A 20,418-nucleotide genomic window follows, 5' to 3' on the forward strand; every position below is an offset into this window, starting at 1 on the left:
CAGTTGTATTTAACCATGATGCCTGTTTTATTGTGTTTGTCCAGGAAAATCTTAAAGCTTATTTCATTTAACTTGACAGCATCTTAGAAGTTTTTAAAATGCATCATGTTTCTCCTACCTTGTTTGATTGTTAAATGTGCCTGAAATGAGCATTGGACTCACCATCAGGGAGAGGCTTGTTTTTTTTTAAATACAGGTGCTTTAAAAAGCACTTTTTTCTAAGGTTTGTGGATGTGTTCTTTCCAGCTCTGAATAGTTTACTTTTTTACATCTTCAGGTTTCTATAGTAGCTCTATAACAACTAAGGATATTTACCATCAAGAAAGCTTTTTACTGTCTTAATTCTAATTCATAAATGAGTCTGGACATTTATTCTGTTTCTTTGCCTCTTTGTTAGGTGGCTTGCAAAGTCAGTCTGGAACTGTTGTTCCAACAGAAATCAAGACTGAAAACAAAGAGAAAGATGAAAACCTTCATGAACCTCCTTCGTCAGATGACATGAAATCAGATGATGAATCCTCCCAAAAAGATATCAAAGTTTCATCTAGAGGCAGAACAAGGTATTTGTTAGCATCCAGGTATTAAATTTCACTCATTTGCCATGGGTGAAGATACTTGGAAAATTGAAGTGTGTCATGCATTTAAGTGTCAGCTATGTTGTAGATACTGTGTTGTGACTTTTATGTGTTATCTCATTTAATCCTCATAGCATCCATAAAAGGGAGGCATATGAAACTGACTCTTAAGTTTATGTCTTCTATGTTTCCCACAATATTTTAGGGTCTACGTATAAAAAAGAATTACTTCTCTCCCCTCAATGCTTATAGTCTGTAAGACAGCTAGAGAACAAAATAGCTAAAACAAGTTAAATTGTACAAGTATAGGTATTTAGATATAACCCATCAGTAAATACTCAAATACATTATTTTAAGGCTAAGTATATGGTAAGACTCTTGTATGATTTAAACCAGGGGCTGGCAAACTATGGCCCATGGGCCAAATCTAGTTCATTGCCTGTTTTTATAAATAAAGTTTTATTGGAACACCACTACACACCATTCATTTACATATTGTCTGTGGCTGCTCTCACAGTGCAGTGGCAGATTTGAGTAGTTGCAACATAGGTCGGATGACCCACAAAGCCGAAAATATTTCCTTTCTGGCTCTTTATAGAAGATATTTGCAACTTAAGTTTTAAACAATAATTTGAAAAGAGTATGGAAAAGGAAGTATTCCACATGTGTTGATGTTGTCGGGGAAGGTTTTCTAGAAACTGGACTTGACTTTGCTTTGAAATATGGATATTGACACATAATACATTAGTTTCAAATTATTTCCAGATTCTTCCATCAGATTTTTCTTCTAGTTCTACATTAAAAGTAGGTACTTTGATATATCCGTGGTACATCCTATTTCTTGGTATATATCCATTTATCAGTAGTATGTATATATCACATATATTTATATTTAAAACATTGTTCTTTGTATTAAATTATGGTACAAAGGAAATTACAAACTAAAAGAACCAGGATAGTCCTTTCTGTCAGTCCCATACTTAAAAGTTGTCCTTTTGGGCTTCCCTGGTGGCGCAGTGGTTGGGAGTCCGCCTGCCGATGCAGGGGACACAGGTTCGTGCCCCGGTCTGGGAAGATCCCACATGCCGCGGAGCGGCTGGGCCCATGAGCCATGGCCGCTGAGCCTGTGCGTCCGGAGCCTGTGCTCCGCAACGGGAGAGGCCACAGCAGTGAGAGGCCCGCATATCGCAAAAAAAAAAAAAGGTGGCCTTTTGCATTTGACATTCTCACTATTTTCAGTAGTTGACATTTCTCTTGAGGAAAATTAAATCTTAAGGTCCTAATACTATCATTTTAATATGCATTGTACTCAGTTGTGCAAGGGCATGAAGAAATAAAAATTGAGTCAGGGAATTCAGAGTCCACTCCTTTGAGGAATCTTAATTCTTTCATAGTTTCATTATTCAAATAGAACTTAAAGGGAAATAATTTGCATCTTTCCTCATCATTCATCCTTTCATTATATAGGTCAGCAAACTTTGTGTGTAAAGGGCCAGATAGTAAATATTTTAGTCTTTGTGGGTCATACAGTCTCTGTTGCAACTGTTGAACATTGCCATTGTATCATGAAAGCAGCCAAAGACAGTACATAAACAGGTGGGTGTGGCTCTTCCAATAAAATTTTATTTACAAAAACAGGTAGCTGGCTTATGAGCCAGTTTGCTGAGCACTGTTATAGGTCATCAGAAATTGAGAAGGCAGTATAATGGGTTAATAATAACAATACTTAGTAGTTAATAATAGTAAATTTAAAACACAGCCTTTGGACAAAATAAGGCTAACCTGGGTTTGAATCATGGCTTCATCACATTTTGCCAAGTAACCTTGGCAAGTTATTAAGCTCTCTGAGGTTTGGTTCTATCTTAACAGGAGACTTTCTGTTTAGGATTCTTGTGGGAATAAACTGAAAATTATGCATATAAAGCCCTTTTCACAATGTCTCACATGCAGTCAACATCAGTAAAGGTACTGTGGTAACTTATGATGATAATAATTTTAGATATGTGCTCTTGATTTCTTCCATGAAGCACTAACCTGGATTCTTGTCGCTACCTTGCCACTCATTAGCCTTGTAATCCTAGGGAGGTCACTGATCTTACAGTGGTTCTCAACCCTGCTGCACAGACTCCTGAAACATTTTAGAAATACAGGTGCCTGGACCCTGAACCCGAGCTCACTGTATCAGCATCTCTGGCAGTGAGACCTTTGAAAGCTATATTTTATAAGTGCTCCAGAAGATTCTAGTGAGTGGCCACCTTTGGAAACCTTTGGGCTAGATGATCTGTAAAGGTTTCTTTGAAGTCAAAGAGCTAGTGATTCTCTATTATCAAAAGAATACTTTTATGAAATTCTTGACAATTTGCTAGTAAGTTGTCCACTTGTTCTTTTTTTTTTTTAAGATTTATTATTTATTTATTTAATTTATTTTTGACTTCATCCTGTCTTAGTTGAGACATGCGGGATCTTTTGTTGCAGCGCACGGGCATCTCTCTACTCGTGGTGTGCGGGTTTTCTCTCTCTAGTTTTGGTAAGAGCAGGCTTCAGGGCGTGTGGGCTCTGTAGTTGTGGCGTGCGGGCTTAGTTGCCCTGTGGCATGTGGGAATCTTAGTTCCCTGACCAGGGATCGAACCCGCATCCCTTGCATTGTGAGGCGGATTCTTTACCACTGGACCACCAGGGAAGTCCCTCTACTTGTTCTTTATTAGAGTACTCAAGGTATTAGAGGTGAAGCACCAATTCTTTGTGCACATTTTTTCCAGGTTCTAAGAGGCCCTGCTCAGTAATTTATTTCTGAAATATACATAGAATTTTCTAGAAGTTATTCCAAAGCATTTTTCTCAAATATTCTTTTCTGATTAATTAGTCTGTTTTCATTACAGAAATTTGAAAATTACAGAAAAGCACACACAAAAATCACAAGAAACTCCACTACCCAGAATTAACTACAGTTTACTTTTCAAGGAATATCTTTTTCCATAAATACAGTTTAAATTGGAGATAAACTGGATAAAAGTTTTATAATTTCAACTTCTTTAATTTAACAGTTTTTGTTTTGGGGTTTTTTTTTTTGCGGTACACAGGCCTCTCACTGTTGTGGCCTCTCCCGTTGGGGAGCACAGGCTCTGGACGCGCAGGTTCAGTGGCCATGGCTCATGGGCCCAGCTGCTCCGCGGCATATGGAATCCTCCCGGACCGGGGCACGAACCCGTGTCCCCTGCATCGGCAGGCAGACTCTCAACCACTGCGCAACCAAGGAAGCCCTTAACAGTGTATTTTTAACCTTTTCATCTATCTGTGTTTTCTCCAACATGTTTTTTTCTTGTTGTTTTTGTTTTTAGGCAGCTTTATTGAGGTTTAATTCAAATCTAATAAAATACACCAATTTTAAGTGTACAGTTTTGGTCCTTTGACACATGTATACAGTTATATACATTAATAATGTAGAATATTTCTGCCACCCTAAAAAGTTTCCTCATGCCAATTTGTAACCAGTCCTCTTCTCCCATCTTCTGGCAAACGTTGATCTGCTTTCTTTTACTATACTTTTGTCTTTTCTAGAAGTTCCTGTAAATGGAATCATACAATATGAAGTCTTTTGTGTTTGGCATCTTTTACCTAGCATAATCTACAGCTTGATTTTTAGAGGGTACATAGTAGACCATTATCTGGATGTACTGTGATTTATTTAACCCATCTCCTAATATTGGACTCCCATTTGTTCTGAAGTAAATAATTCTGTGATCAACTTCTTTACCTAAATTTCTGTGAACATCTCTAATTATATCCTTTGGATGAATTTCTAAAGTTGGAATTGCTGATCAAGAGATAATGAACATTTTAAGGCTTTGGATTCATTTTGCCAATTTGTCCTTCAAAAAAATTGTTCCAGTTCACCCATGTTTTAAAATCATCACCACTGATGATGATATTTCTTCCAGAACAAAAAGTATAGTCATTTTCTGAGATACTTCTCTCATTCCATATCTTAAGCTTTTCTTCCTCCTCCTCACCAGGGGACTGCCAGAATATATTTAAGAACATAAGCAAACTGTAATACATTACTATAATAGTACAGTGTTTCTCAAACCTTAATGTACATATGAATCTTGTTAAAATGCAGCTTCTGAGTCAGTACATTTGTAGCGGAACCTGAGATTCTGTTTCTGACGGTAATGTAACACTGTTTTTACAGTAACGTAAAAAGTAAAGTTTTTAAGCAGTAATGCTCATGCTGCTAATCACATCTGGAAAAGCAGGGTGCTATAATATGTGGTCATTCAAATTACGTTTATGAGGAGTTTCACTAGTAGTGTGGAGAAGTCTTTATGCTGTAATGTGCAATGAAAATGCATTTAGAAATGTATGTGGGGGACTTCCCTGGTGGCGCAGTGGTTAAGAATCCGCCTGCCAATGCAGGGGACATGGGTTCAAGCCCTGGTCCGGGAAGATCCCACATGCAGCAGAGCAGCTAAGCCCGTGGGCTACAACTACTGAGCCTGCACTCTAGAGCCCACAAGCCACAACTACTGAGCCCATGTGCCACAACTACTGAAGCCCACACACCTAGAGCCCATGCTCCACAACAAGAGAAGCCACGACAATGAGGAGCCCGCACACCGCAACAAAGAGTAGCCCCCACTTGCTGCAACTAGAGAAAGCCCGCGCACAGCAGTGAAGACCCAACGCAGCCAAAAATAAATAAATAATTTTTTTTTAATGTATGGTATAATTTCAACTATATAACTATATATTTGCATTGAGGAAGGACTGGAAAGAAATATACAATAATGTTAAGTGTAACTATTACTACCATTTGGTAAAATTTATAGGTCATTTTTATTTTTATAATTTTTAATTTTGTACAATAAGCATATCTTACTTTACAGTGAACCTAATAGACATTGTTGTTACTTTGCCTTCCAGCAGTACTAATGAAGATGAGGATTTGAACCCAGAACAGAAGATAGAAAGGGAGAAGGAAAGGCGGATGGCCAACAATGCCAGAGAACGCTTGCGTGTGCGGGATATTAATGAGGCATTCAAAGAGCTTGGTCGAATGTGTCAGCTTCATTTAAAGAGTGAAAAACCCCAGACAAAACTCCTTATTCTTCATCAGGCCGTGGCAGTCATCCTCAGTCTAGAACAGCAAGTCAGAGGTAAGTAGGTTCAGCAGAGATATGCAACTGTTCTGCTTCCAGTGAGTAAACATTTCTGTGTCCGCTCGCTTTTCTGCTTGGGCAGGTTGTAGGTGCTCCTAGTACTTCTGCCACCGCATCATCCGTATCAGGTTTTCTCTATAATTCTCTCACCTCTGTCTCATTATATAGGTCAATATCTGTAGGCTCAGTGCTTCCCAGAAACCAGTAGAGAGTAACCCTATGAAACAATGCAGTGAACAGCCAGCCTCCTACTCAGCATTAGTGCTTTGTGCCTCTTGTTGACTCTGGTCTCCCACGCTCTTGAATTTCCCTGCCTACACCTGTCCTCCAACCTGCTCCTTCCTGTCTTCCCTGCTTCTCTTTAGTCAGTTTCTTGCCTGCTTTACTCGGGGCATCTGTGAGGCCCTGATGGTTAATAGGATGCCTGGTCATGGCCCCTACTGGCTTTGACCGCTATGGATGTCCTTTATACCCATGTCAGTAAGGTGTCAGAGTTTCTTCGTTGATTCCTGATCAGGAATGCCATGAGGTTCTTGGGTGAATATGCACTGGCATGCCTGTGTGTCCCTAAGGACAAAAGTGTGGTTCATACAGACTTACCACTGCTGACTCAGACAGCTCTCCCAACTGTTTTATTTTGATGTAATCTTTTGGGGGGGGGGGCACACAGTGCAGGTTGTGAGATCTCAGTTCCCCAACCAGCGATTGAACCTGGGCCATGGCAGTGAAAGCCCAGAACCCTAACCATTAGGCCGCCAGGGAACTCCCTTGATGGAACCTTGAAGAAGCTTTTAAACTTCATTCTTTGAACAAAGTGTTTATTGTACACCTCCTCTGTCCCAGCCAGCTATATTCTAGACCCTGGGTTATCAATTAACACAAGCTTCCAGCCCTTGAGAGGTTCTATCATCAAGCTTGCTTTTTTGAATATACTTATATATCTTCTTATTCAAAGTTACGAATGCCTCATCCTAAGCCTTTTTGCAAAGAATTTATAGATGTGGCCTTTGACTCCAGACCCCATCTCTAACCTCCCTTCATTGAGAGCAACTTTGTCTTCCTTATTTATTGGGTATTTATATAATATTTTATTTAGGACTTCCCTGGTGGCGCAGTGGTTGAGAGTCTGCCTGCCGATGCAGGGGACACGGGTTCGTGTCCCGGTCCGGGAAGATCCCACATGCCGTGGAGCGGCTGGGCCCGTGAGCCATGGCCGCTGAGCCTGCGCGTCCGGAGCCTGTCCTCTGCAACGGGAGAGGCCACAACAGTGAGAGGCTCGCATACCGCAAAAAAAAGGGGGGGGGGTATAATATTTTATTTAAAGAAAGTTGGAAAAGAAAAATGAGTAGGAGTGGACAGATGCTTGACAGCTATGACAAGGACCCTCAGCACTGATCATAGAAAGAATACTCTTTCTAAGGAAACCAGAGTTAGAGAACTTATTTTCAGAAAAACATAACACTAGTAATTAATTCATCTATTCATTTCCCTCCAGTGTTTTTAATGAATAAAAATGATGAATAGATAAAACACTTACCACTAAAACCAGATACTGCTCCTGTTGTCTTAAGGCCTTTGAAGTACCTGTAAAGTGTAAATGATAATGAAACCTGATCAAGAAGTTACAGACTTGGGACTTCCCTGGCAGTCCAGTGGTTAAGACTCGGCACTTCCACTGCAGGGGGCACAGGTTCGATCCCTGGTCAGGGAACTAAAATCCTGCATGCCGTGTGGCGTGGGCAAAAAATTTTTTTAATAATAATGAAATATATTTTTAGAAAAAGAAGTTATAGACTCCCTTGTGATATTCATAAAGACAGTCTGATAGTTGCCACTCATCTGTGGCAGGAGCATTTGTCCCTTGAGCTTTCACTATCTCTTGTCACTTTACCAAATGTTTTTGTTCAATTATGTCTGACATTCAGTGGTCCAAGTATATTCATCCTCCTCCTCAGCAGCCCGATATATTTTCTACCCTAACACTACCCAGCCTTTTGTTGTCAAGACTGTTGCCTCCATCAGCACTGTGAAAGTTTTACTGTCGGGACAACAGTGGTGCCAGAACTTATTCTTGTACAGCACCTTTCCTTCCCACAGTTCATTAGAGCTAGAATAAAGTCATTTGTGTTCTTAAAAATCTTTTTTTTAAGATCAGAGGTACCTACTCTCAGATCCAAGCCATCAAAAATGAGAAATACCTCTGTTTGAAAAAAAGTTATAAACTCCATCATGCCTGGGTGGATCTTTTTCATTCATTTGTAAGATTTCACCTTGTCATGATTCCATGCAAGCACCTAGAATAGAAAAGCTGAGTCTGAAAGAGGATCTAACATCTAGGCTTATTCAGCTGCCTACTAACTTTCTGGTCATTGTTACGGGTACTGACTTTTTCACGCTATTCTGGAAAGCTCTATATAAGGAGCCATTGACTGATTAGAATGAACAAAACTTAAATACACTGAACTGTAACTTCATTAGGGACTGCTTTAATATTCATAAAAGTCTGCCTTCTTCCCACCCTCAAACTCTGGGCTTCAAAGCCCAGAACCTTTATTTTACAGCTTAATGTAAAAGCCGTGGGATCCATGTAAGACTCCTTGAAAGGCTGGCTATCTAACAGAGTTTCGAACCCTTCGTGTAGCCCATAATACCTGTGCCTTGTCTATAGCAGCACCTTCAGAGTTTGGTGTAACTGCTCTCCTTCCCTGCACTTGATCTCCAGTAGTTTTGAGTTATTTTGGTAACCTGTCCACCTTTGAAAGCCTCTTCATCCCCGCAGGGGCCCTACGCAGCAGCCCCTGGGCCCAACAATTTCTATAAAGACATACATTTTGTTTACATGACCTACTTTGGACACCCTCTGGGCTCTCTGGCCACCCCCTTTGGTTTGGGGTAGTGTTCCAAGACCATGTCTAGCTGTCCACAACGTGTCATCCCTAGACAAGTGGATATACCAGGAGGGCAACCAGACCTGGGTCTAGCAGTGAATCCTTGAGAAAAGCAAGAAGTGGCTTCCCTTCCAAGCCTCAGATTTTGCCAGAGCATTTTTGTGCCTTGGTGCTCCACATATCAAATCCCATATGGCCTCTGTCATTGCCAATTTAAGCCTTTCTATTATCGTAACTATAATTTTACCATTACAATTTTACTAATCCTCAGCAGATTTCCCATATTATCTTCAAGTTTGTCTTCTCAGCTTTACTAAAGATTAAATTAGTGGTCAAACACTTCCTCCTCAAACTCTTTCACAGGTCAGTTCGATAAACGCATTACTCTTCTGGTGATAATTTAGGGACAATAGAACTATTAGGATTTTAGTTTACTGGTCTCTTAGTTAATTCGAAGATAAATAAGCTAGGACAGCAGTTCTCAAATCTGGCTGGTCTCAGAATCACCTGAGGCTTTTCCTTTTCCCAAACAAATTTCCAGACCCTACCCTCAGTACATTTAATTCAGTTGCAATGAGATGGTCAAACATAGTATTCTTAGCATACTCATTGATAATACACCACTCCTTCCTAAATCTCCACTGAAATGAATAAAAATGGCATTAACCCACAAGGATAGAGGGGAGAGAAGAAAATAACAAGAGAGCAAAAGTAGATGGAGAAGTGGTAACTGACTTACTTAGACAGAAGAAATTAAATGGAACAGAGAGGAATACCAGCAAGAAGCAGAACATTTTGCCTTACAGGGCCCCTATCCCCTGAAAGCCTCTGGACTTTGGAGGTACTAATTATTGGAAAAAGCAGAAGTCAGGCATCAGACCTGAAAACAGAAAGATTCATTGGACGTTTGCTATGGAAAGTTGGATCCCTAAGTCTCCTCTGTACTTCATATTGCTTCTGCCCTCTTTTCCCTTCCACCATAGAAGCCAGGAGGATTATTTTTAGCAAAAAGTGAAATATGAAAGGCTGCAAATCTGAAACACCAAGAGGAGTGGAGAATGAGTGAAGTATGAAGCTGAACAGTGAGACCTGCAGCCCTGTGTCCTGCTTTACTTTCGTAATGCTGGCAACAAAGTATATTAATTTTATCCTCAAGGAAATGGGATCATTCTTTTCTAAAGAAATTAAAATACTCTAGAGAAAAGACCTCCAGATTTAGGAATCCCTGAGTAATAATTTCTCACTTTTGGATTACCATAAAGTAATAAAGCCCACCAGTTGATGTCTTACTTCTAATATTAAAGGACAGCGAAAGATTTAAGAAAAACCACCATGAAAAAGAGAAATTGAGATCAAACCAAACAAAAAAGAAAGAAGAAAACAGACATGCAAAAAGCATTGGGAAACTTTTTATTTTTAATTAATATCTTCTAATAAGAGAAAATATATGCATAAAAGAGAAAGAAGCCATGAAAAAGAAATTCAGATGATATGATAGCAGAAAAAATATAGTAGAGGTTAGCTGATAAAGCTGAGAAAAATCTCCTAGAAAGAGATGAAAAATAGGAGAGAAGAACTAATAAAATTAGGGGGGATCAATCTAGAAGTCCAACATCTGACCAATAGGATTAGTAGAGTAAGAGCAGAAGAGAGCAAAGGGGATTATCATGGCAGTAATACAGGAAATTTACCAGTACTAAAGAGTACATGTCTCAAGATTGGTAAACTCTAATCTTGTGTTAAGAATAATGATTTTAGGACTTCCCTGGTGGTGCAGTGGTTAAGAATACGCCTGCCAATGTAGGGGACACGGGTTCGAGCCCTGGTCTGGGAAGATCCCACATGCCGCAGAGCAACTAAGCCTGTGTGCCACAACTACTGAGCGTGCACTCCAGAGCCCACGAGCCACAACTACTGAGCCCACGTGCCACAACTACTGAAGTCCGCACGCCTAGAGCCTGTGCTCCACGAGAGAAACCACTACAGTGAGAAGCCAGCGCACCACAACAAAGAGTAGCCCCCACTCAACGCAACTAGAGAAAGCCCACGCACAGCAATGAAGACCCAATGCAGCCAAAAAATTAATTAATTAATTAATTTTTTTAAAAGAATAATGATTTTAATAATTACCTCAAGTTGAAGTGTATCATCATGAAATTTCAGAGCATCCAGGTTAAAAAGAATATCCTAAAGCTTTTAGAGACAAAATTTAAATAGCTCAGAGACAAAGGAACAACACTCAAAATGTTATCAGAGTTCTGAAGAAGTAGTGCTGGATTCCAGGAGGCAGTGGAACAATACCTTCAAAATTCTGAGGAAAAATCACTTTCAACCTACTATTCTATATCCAGCCAAACTATTAATTAAAATGTAAAGATAGGATAAAGATAGTTCAGATATGCAAAGACTTTAAAATTTTACCTCCCATGTACACTTTCTGAGGAAGCATCTGGAACATATGCTTAGGCCAAATGAGGACATAATCAACAAAGACAAAGGCATAGGATTTGGGAAAGAAAGGATCTAACGCATGGGAGCAGCAAAAGAAAATCCCATAACAAGAACTACTAGGCCTAGAAAAGAACCAGTTTACATTGAAAATAGAAGACTATTAGCTGTGGAAGAAAGGTTTACAGGGAAAGAAGATGGAATTAATAGATAATATGATGATGTGTTTGAGATTTTAGGAAGAAATATTGAGAGGCATTTGTTAGATCTATTAGAGCATTTCGGGGAGTCGGGGAATTAGCATTACTAACAAATGAAAAGCAAAGCAACTATTAACTACAGGAAAAACAGTCATATGAACAAGGAAACAAAAAAATACAGAATTCTTGCCTTGCAAGTATGTCCACATAGATAGAATAACAAATATTTACCTAATCATAATATTGAAGAAGTGACTGTTGCATTAGCCAAATATTGTGCTATAAAATGTTAAGAAGATGATATCATAGAGAGGCAAGTCCTCAGCCACATACCAGAGTATAATAGACCCTTAATAGAAATGTAAGAAAGACAATTGCTTCTTATGCTCCGCATATAATGTCTGACTTCTTCTTACCTCTTTATCAGGCCTTCCTGGCTACTTAACGTGTTTGCCGTGGCCTGCTCACACAGACCAGGAAGTACGAAGCAACAGCACTAGCTTTTGCCTTTTTGGATCAAAGCTCACTTACTTCACATTTCGTAGAGCTTACTCTCTTGGTTCTTCCAGCGAGTGTTGTCTGACTCATTGTAGGAGTCTACAAAATCTTGCCTAACTTGAGTTTTTGGTTCTGGTGCTTTCCAGCTATTCTGATCATGCCTCCTAGAGTCTTAGTAAGATAAGAGCAGTGTTCCATTGTAAGAGAAATGTGAGAATGTTTCAATTAGAAAACATTGAAATCTTTCTCCTCTTTGGATTTCACATGTTAATTTGTGCCCTCTTTTCAGTCTCTCTGGTCATTGTTTGAGACTATTGCCTACACAGTAAAGGAGATATGACACCTAATGAAAGACAGACTTCTCGGGCTTCCCTGGTGGCGCAGTGGTTGAGAGTCCACCTGCCGATGCAGGGGACACGGGTTCATGCCCCGGTCCGGGAAGATCCCACATGCTGCGGAGCGGCTAGGCCTGTGAGCCATGGCCGCTGAGTCTGTGCTTCCAGAGCCTGTGCTCCGCAACGGGAGAGGCCACAACAGTGAGAGGCCCACGTACCGCAAAAAAAAAAAAAAAAAAAAGACAGACTTCTCTTATTTGTCAGAGGTACACAATTCCTTGTTAAGAAAGCAGCTCCTGGGACTTCCCTGGTGATCCAGTGGTTTAGACTCCTCACTTCCAGCACAGGAGGCGCAGGTTTGATCCCTGGTTGGAGAACTAAGATCCCACATGCCACACGTGGTATGGCCAAAAAAAAATAAACAATAAAAATTAAAAAATGAAAGCAGCTCCTAATATTTTTACATAATGATGGACATGCCGATTTCTACTACTAGTTATCTTGATAAATTAAGTAAGAGTGTACCTTCCTTTCTTCATTGCCTCCTCAGAGTTGTACAGGCTTCATGTCTTTTCCTAAATGCAGGGACTTTGATGATGAAATGTTATTGTCATGTATGAGTAAAAATAGTCAGTAAATTTACCATAATAAAGTCTTTTGTCTACTTTTTTTAAGACTCAGAAGTGAACTATAAGTGTGTTTTGAAATATGCACATTCAAATATGTTTTTACTTTCCCTGAAAGAGGAAATACATTTTTTAAAAAAAGCTCTGCTATGTTGCATTCAGCTTGGGCCATCATTTCAAGAAAATCTAACATGTAAAAAAAATTACAACTTACATAAAATATTGTTTTCATTACAGACTAAGTTTAAGTGGTCCTTTTTTTTTTTTTTGGCGGTATGCGGGCCTCCCACTGTTGTGGCCTCTCCCGTTGCGGAGCACAGGCTCCGGATGCGCAGGCTCAGCGGCCATGGCTCACGGGCCTAGCCGCTCCGCGGCATGTGGGATCTTCCCGGACCGGGGCACAAACCCGTGTCCCCTGCATCGGCAGGCGGACTCTCAACTGCTGCGCCACCAGGGAAGCCCTTAAGTGGTCTTTTTATATTATATTCATTAACACATTTTTAATCAGTTTATAAAAATAAGTGTAACAACTTTTAACTTATAAACTGAAACAAAAAACTACACCAGGGCCTCCCTGGTGGCGCAGTGGTTGAGAGTCCGCCTGCCGATGCAGGGGATACGGGTTCGTGCCCCGGTCTGGGAGGATCCCATATGCCGCGGAGCGGCTGGGCCCGTGAGCCATGGCCGCTGGGCCTGCGCATCCGGAGCCTGTGCTCCGCAACGGGAGAGGCCACAACAGTGAGAGGCCCGCATACCGCAAAAAAGAAAAAAAAAAAAAAAAAAAAACTACACCAGGAGCTGTCATGGGTTAGATATCTTGTACTTAAAACTCATTTAAAGAAGTTATAACAGGAACTGTAGTTCCCAAGTAGATTTTCATTCAGTGGGTTTTAAGTTCAGTGGATTTTCTTTATCTTTATTTCATATGGTAGTATCCCACACTTTAAGCTCCTTTGAAAATGCCCACATCAGAAGTTCCATTCAGTCTTCTCTGCTGTCTCATATACAAAGCAGTAAAGGTTTTTATAACCCTCTCAGTCACACCCCCAACTGTAGAAAGAACTTCTCAATCATCTCATTCTGCATATAAATCAAAGGAGAAAAGCAGGATATACTCAGGCTACCTCTCTTCCTGGAGGGGTTGGCATATTTCCTATAGAGGAATGGCTGAGGGTGTCTCTTAGTTTATCATTTTCTGAACTGGTAGAATTCTAGATAAAGCACAGATGTCCCTCTCCAGCACATAGAGAATGTCAGCATTCATAACAGTTCAATGTATCATATCTTCACAGGACACTGAGGAGATTCGGTAGACTAATAACAGCATTTGCCACAGTGTTTGGATGAAGCAGTAAAAGAACTGCTTTAAGATATTAATGTAGATCAAGTCAAACCCTGGAAAACTAAATCATAAGAAGAAAACACAAAATGGTCAGAAAGAATTATAAGTTAAGTTTTAAGGCTCAGTTAATGCTGAGGTTTTATGTAAGCATATCATTGCTGCCTCTGAGGTTATTCATTATAGGAATGGAATTACACAGAGATTGGTAATCCCCACAGAGAGAAAAAATAACAGCCATTTGTTCAGGTTAAGACCCAGGAGTCCATGATTCATAACTCCTGTCTCTAACGATGAAATTATTTTCCCCTATTTCAGAGAGGAACCTTAACCCCAAAGCAGCCTGCCTTAAGAGAAGGGAAGAAGAAAAAGTTTCTGCCGTATCGGCAGAGCCACCAACCACACTGCCAGGAACCCATCCTGGGCTTAGTGAAACTACCAACCCTATGGGTCATATGTAAACATCAGCCAGGTAAGTATGGGTATGAAAAGAAAGTACAGGGAATTCCCCTGATTCATCTTAAACTGAGTTAGAACCTTTGAACAGAATTCTCTGGTAGCACTGGTCATGGTAAAGGTCACGTGTAATTTGGAATCCAACAGCTTACCTTTCTGTTATATAGTTAGAGAGCCCATGTCATTTTATACCAAATTACTGTTCTCTTCAAAATGTGATACTGTCCTTTGATTCATAAAGAACTTTGGGCTCTCATGTTCTGGATCATCATGTATACTCCCTCACATGAATATTATTCTGATCCAAGGAGAAAACAGTGCAGTGACTCATCTATCAAAAAATACTTTTGCGGGCTTCCCTGGTGGCGCAGTGGTTGAGAGTCCGCCTGCCGATGCAGGGGACACGGGTTCGTGCCCCGATCCCGGAAGATCCCACATGCCGCGGAGCGGCTGGGCCCACGAGCCATGGCCGCGGAGCCTGTGTGTCCGGAGCCTGTGCTCCGCAACGGGAGAGGCCACAGCAGTGAGAGGCCCGCGTACAGCAAAAAAAAAAAAAAAATACTTTTGCTACCACTCATGGTCCTCATTCCTCTACTCAGAAGTACCTGATGGTATCATCAACCAGTATTCTGTTAACCATCTACCTCTTCTCTATCATGAAATCTTCATGCACAAAACAGTTATTGCTTGCTTCCATTTGGATCATTAATGGAAGTCTGTAATACGCATGTTCCTTCCCCTGTAAGAATATTAGTTACACCTTGCGGAATCTATTAAAGAATGTAGAGGTGTTGTATATGATAGAATCAGAACATCCTTCTCTTGGGAATTTTACTTGTTGAAAGACTGTTCTTTTTATCTTCCTCTTCATGAGCTAAACAGTTTGCTTCTTTGTGATTTTTTTTTTTTTAACAAAGTGACAACAGCAGTAGCAGGTTGTTGCCCAAGTAATTAGATAATGTGAACCATCTTTTTCGTAACTATATACATTCATATTATCTATAAGTTATAAAGTTAATATTTGGGTGACAGAATTAATACAGACCATAATTAAATATTTGGGTCAGTAACAAAATATAGCTTGCAGCATGGATTAGGAATAGAACTGGTAACTTCAGTTTTATAATGTGCCTTCAGCAGTGCATAGTTCTTTTCCTAGTTTCATCAGCAGAGTAAAAGCAGTAGTAAAAGTAAATGGATGGGAGCTTTGGAGCAGGAAAAAAATACTGAGTGCAATTTCATTTTGTCAGCTTTGTGGCTATCTCATTTTGAGCTGAAAGTTTGGAACTTGATAGAATATTTTGTAAACTACAAAGATTAGTCAATAACTCACCTTTTCCTGAAGAAATTGATTTCCTACCACCTCTTCATATATCCTTCTTAGGATCAAACTAGACCAAAACGGAAGATTTCATTTGGGGACGGAGGAGGAAGTATTGATGTAATTATTTAGGTGTCAGTTATAATTCTAACATTAGCACGCTGGAAAAAACCCTGTCATCTCTCCCACCAAAAAAAAAAAAAAAAAAAAAAAACAGCTGTAACAGACTGTGCATGTCAACGGGGCTTTAGGCAAGAGCTAGTTAAATTACAGATCCTCTAAAACCCATGCCATTGCTTCATGTTCTGTGGAAACTATAGAATATCATGAAAAAATATTTTTATTCAAAAATAAATTTTGAAGTCTTCAAAATAAATACAGGCAAGTGTTTCTTGGTGCAAAAGGGACTTTCTAAATTGGCGGATTATGTAGAGGTACCTTCCTATGGTCGGGTACCAGGTAACCACCAGGCTGTGAGAAGAGCACTTCACATTCAGCCGTCACATTTACCTCAGAGCCTGGGTCTTCTTTTCTTGTCTTTCTAGTTTGTTGTACCCATTTCCTATTATTCTCTTCCCAGTCTCTCTCTAGCTCTTTCTCTGTCAGCTTTCTCTCCCTACCTCACATCTCTCTTCTCCCCTACTGTTTACTTCCTGTTCTTTCATTGCTTCTGTATCTCCTACTCTTTCATAGCTCTATCCTTTTCTCTATTATGAGGAAATTCCCCCACTTTAGGTTAAAATTAAACATTGAGCATTCTCACCTATCAAAAAAAATTCTTTTTTAAAAGGAGTGGGGAGAGGTTTCAAGGTTATATAAGAAATGTAGTAAATGCACTTTGTTCCATAAGATTTCAAAGGCTAGTGTTTATTATATTAAAATAAGTCTTAAAGATTGCTAATTTCATAAAGGTGGTTATCTGGTTTCATCTGATACCTTCAATTCTTTATAGAACTGGATAGCAGCAGATTAAAACCAGCAAGAGATTGGGCAGCAGGAAAATGACTGCTAGAATCAGAATGGCTGATAAATGACCACAGAATGACTGACTATAAAAGCACAATAATATAAGGCCACGAGGCTTTGAATGTCTCAGTTATCCATCCCTAAGAGCATCACTCTAATATAAAACCATGCTGTGGCCCTTGTTTAATAAGGAGGTGAAAAGTATGATTCTTCCTAAAGCTATTTCCATCCAAAATGGATAAAATGGGAAATTTCAGAGCTACTACTATGTATATTATATTAAGAATATAAACATAAAATTTGTACTAATAGAGTAAATTTTCTTAATAAATTCATTGAATAGACACTGAGGACCTACCATGGACCAATAACTGAAACCAATGTGAAAATGAATTCAAAATGGTCCCTGCCCTCAGAAACTTTCAGTTTAGAGGAGATAGATGTAAACAGTTAACACAGTACAGTGGACTGGATGTAGCAATAAATATATGCTTTAACGTCTCTCCACTGAGAACTGGATGAGTAGAACCTCAGAGCTCAGGTATTGCCAACCTGAATGTTGCCAAAATTAAGGTTTGCATAATTACCACAGCTGTTATATAATCCTCTATCTTGTGATTCTATAATTATATGATCTCCTTTAAAAATCTTACCACATACATCAAGTAAAACCATTTCAGTTACACCTTTAAAGAAAAAGCCTCATTTATAAGTCATGTAGCTGACTGCTAATTTAGTGTAAACCTGGGTATAAATGAGGAATACCAACTTGTTTTGTTTTGTTTTGTTTCTGGGGAGGTGTTTATTTTTAACCACGATGTCCTAATTGGTTCTATTCTCTCCCTTGGCTCTCCCTGCCACAGTTCCAGAGTTATCAGTAGGCTAGATAGAAGGTGACCTCTCCTCATAAGGACTTGGACAACTCAGATTATCTGAAGACACAAACCTGATAGGAGGGAGAAGAAAAAACAAAACACTTGAAGCAAGAAATGCAAATGTAATCCTACGATCAAAGCAGCTGGTCAACACTTCCATCAGAAGTGAAGATAGGAAGCTCATCAGACAGAACATCAGCCCATGAGATGTTCGCAACATATCATTTTGTTGCAAGCAGTGTGTCGCTTCTGCACAATCAGAGACTGTCTCGATCTCTCCACTCACCGTGGAAGTTGCCTTGTGCCTAAACTGAATTGACAAATGCATTGTAACTACAAATTTTATTTATTGTTATGGAACTGTAAGGTCTACATATAAAGGGAAAAAGTTAATGTGGAAAGCTGATCTCCACTCAGCTGATGCCAGCATTAGTTAAAGCTGTTCGCGTGCAGAGAACAAAGCAGTGACAACCATTGGCCCTTAGCATTCCCGGCATACCTATTAGTGTCTTAAAAAGGAAGGGAAAAGTCTTTTGTTGCCCTCTCCTATCCTTTTGCCATATGAATAGTGTTTTCCAAGAAATAGGAAAATATTACTTGGTATATAGCATTTCTCTCGTGCTCATTTTTTCATTCATTTTTATTTTTTCTTTTTGGGTGTTGTATTTGGTCTCTGAATCTGAATAGCTTATGGTCACAGTCCAGAATCCTCCATGTAGCCCTATGTGCTTTGCATATTTACCTTACAAAGATAAGCAGAGACCATCTGTGACCATAGCCTAGCTAAGATTTTAAAAGGGGAAATTTTGTCCCCTATATTTTCCCCCAAATAAATATTGCTTTATTTCTAATAATAACAAGACTTTTCAAGCTTCTAGGTTTCATAGTAAAGCTTGTAATAGAAGTGTAAATTACAAGGGAAGAATTTACTTTTTAGAAATTGCTTTGTTTTCCAAGCAGTAAGTACTACATATAGTACTTATAAAGTGTTAGCTGTAAGTAAGCACAAAATGGATTTAAAATACAAAGAAGATTTTCAGGCTGTGATTATGTTGAATATAACAACCCAGTAGTCACCAAGGCAGGTAGTGTGATAAATGAACACACCACTCTGAGGCTAATTACCTAATGGAATACAAGAGCAATGGTCACCCATGTGTCCTTATTCTAGCCTTTATTTCTCTGTCGTTTGGATGGCTGGTTAGTGGGGAGGAATTCAGTGGGTGATGTAATCAACTGCAAACCATCTGCCCTGTCCCAAGAAGATGAGCCAGATTAGCATTAAACCAGTCCTTGTCAGTCCATCTTAATACTGTGCATTAAGGCACCCCTCTGTCTCTAATCCTTAAGAGTTTGTTTTTAAGACGTAATAATCACTTTGAACTTCCATGAAACCTGTCTTCCACCACAACAACACTGGGAGAGAAAAACATGCTAAACAAGGTTGTCTTGGCTTAATAATTCCTTATAGCCAATATCAACAAGGGCAATCAGCACACAGAAGAAAGGACCCAAATCACTATGTAACTTAAAGATTTCTGTTAATTTGAAAGAACAAAAACAATTAAGACAGAACTTCAGATTCTCCAATCGGGATAATTCCTAACAAATCAGTCTTTCGTGAACGTAGTGGACTTTTTGGTAACTTTAATTTGCCTATATTCTCCAATTACATCAGACACTCTCTGTGGCCTTGTTCTTCATTTCAGTGTTAATCAGCTAAAACAGAAGTTGTTGCTTATGATGTGTGAGTGAACATATGCCACTGCCTGGCCTTTTTTCTTCGGAGCTTGTTGTCTTTTTCGCTATATTAGACTTTGCAGTATGCCCAGAAGCTTTCCTTCATAAAATAGAAAGAAAAAAACATTTGGCTTATTTTTCACTGTAGCTAGTCTTTTATACAATAATCTTGTAAGAAAATTTCTTGAATTCTAAATATTACTCTTTCTAGATTTTTGAAATCGAAAAGTTTTCAGTAAAAAGTTTCTTACTTTATTTTATTATATTAGGTAGTAAAAATGTAGGGTTATTTACCATAACCTGTTCATTAATATCAGAAATTTACAATAGCATTTTAAGACCATAGTAGAATTCTAGCATACCGTGTAGTACCTATGGAGTATTGTAAGAGCTAATTGTCCGAGATGAATTGCTTCTCATCTTGTTCTCCAGTTTCCATTGTTGGTTTATTGCAGATTTGTATCCTGTGTCAAATTCAAGGTATTATTGATAAATCTTTTGAACCAGCAGCAAGAAGTTCAAAATTTTTTCTGTCACTGTAACAGAAAACACAATATGTATATAACATTTATGTAGCAATAAATGTGCCATCTTTTTTTTTAACATAGTAAACTAGTGAGTTTTTTACATTCCTCTCTCAAACAATAATGCATTTTGGTTTTTTTTCCTCCATCTCATTGCTCCCAGGAATGCTCACACTGCTTTTCTTTCTTTTCTCCCAGCTTTCTTGAGATATAGTTGACATATAATATTGTGTATGTTTAAGATGTAGAACGTCATGATTTGATATATGTATATATTGCAAAATGATTACCACAGCAAGGTTAGTTAACACATCTATCACCTTACATAGTTCCTTTTTTGCGTGTGTGGCAAAAATGTTTAAGGACCACGCTGCTTTTCTTATGTGCATTGTCTGTGACTTTATCTGGGAAACCCATCAGGACAGAATCAGACTTGTAGAACTAAGCTGCTAATCTAGTCTGTAGCTT

General features: G+C 39.2%; 1 protein-coding gene across 4 annotated transcripts in view; it reads left to right on the forward strand.

The window, feature by feature from the left end:
* TCF12 (transcription factor 12) overlaps window positions 1–20,029 on the forward strand; it is a 388,587-nt gene extending 368,558 nt beyond the window's left edge. For 3 of the 4 annotated variants that reach the window (XM_082616675.1, XM_082616677.1, XM_082616678.1), the window contains 4 exons: window positions 398–560; window positions 5,499–5,731; window positions 14,387–14,540; window positions 17,675–20,029. In XM_082616675.1, the coding sequence (XP_082472801.1) occupies window positions 398–560; window positions 5,499–5,731; window positions 14,387–14,529 (539 nt within the window). In that variant the 3' untranslated portion in view covers window positions 14,530–14,540; window positions 17,675–20,029. The remainder of the gene's footprint in view (window positions 1–397; window positions 561–5,498; window positions 5,732–14,386; window positions 14,541–17,674) is intronic. The other variant, XM_082616676.1, reaches the window with a different exon arrangement.
* Window positions 20,030–20,418: the final 389 nt, after the last annotated feature.

This window comes from Mesoplodon mirus (assembly GCF_964341445.2).
Source record: "Mesoplodon mirus genome assembly, chromosome: 4".
NCBI lineage: Eukaryota > Metazoa > Chordata > Mammalia > Artiodactyla > Ziphiidae > Mesoplodon > Mesoplodon mirus.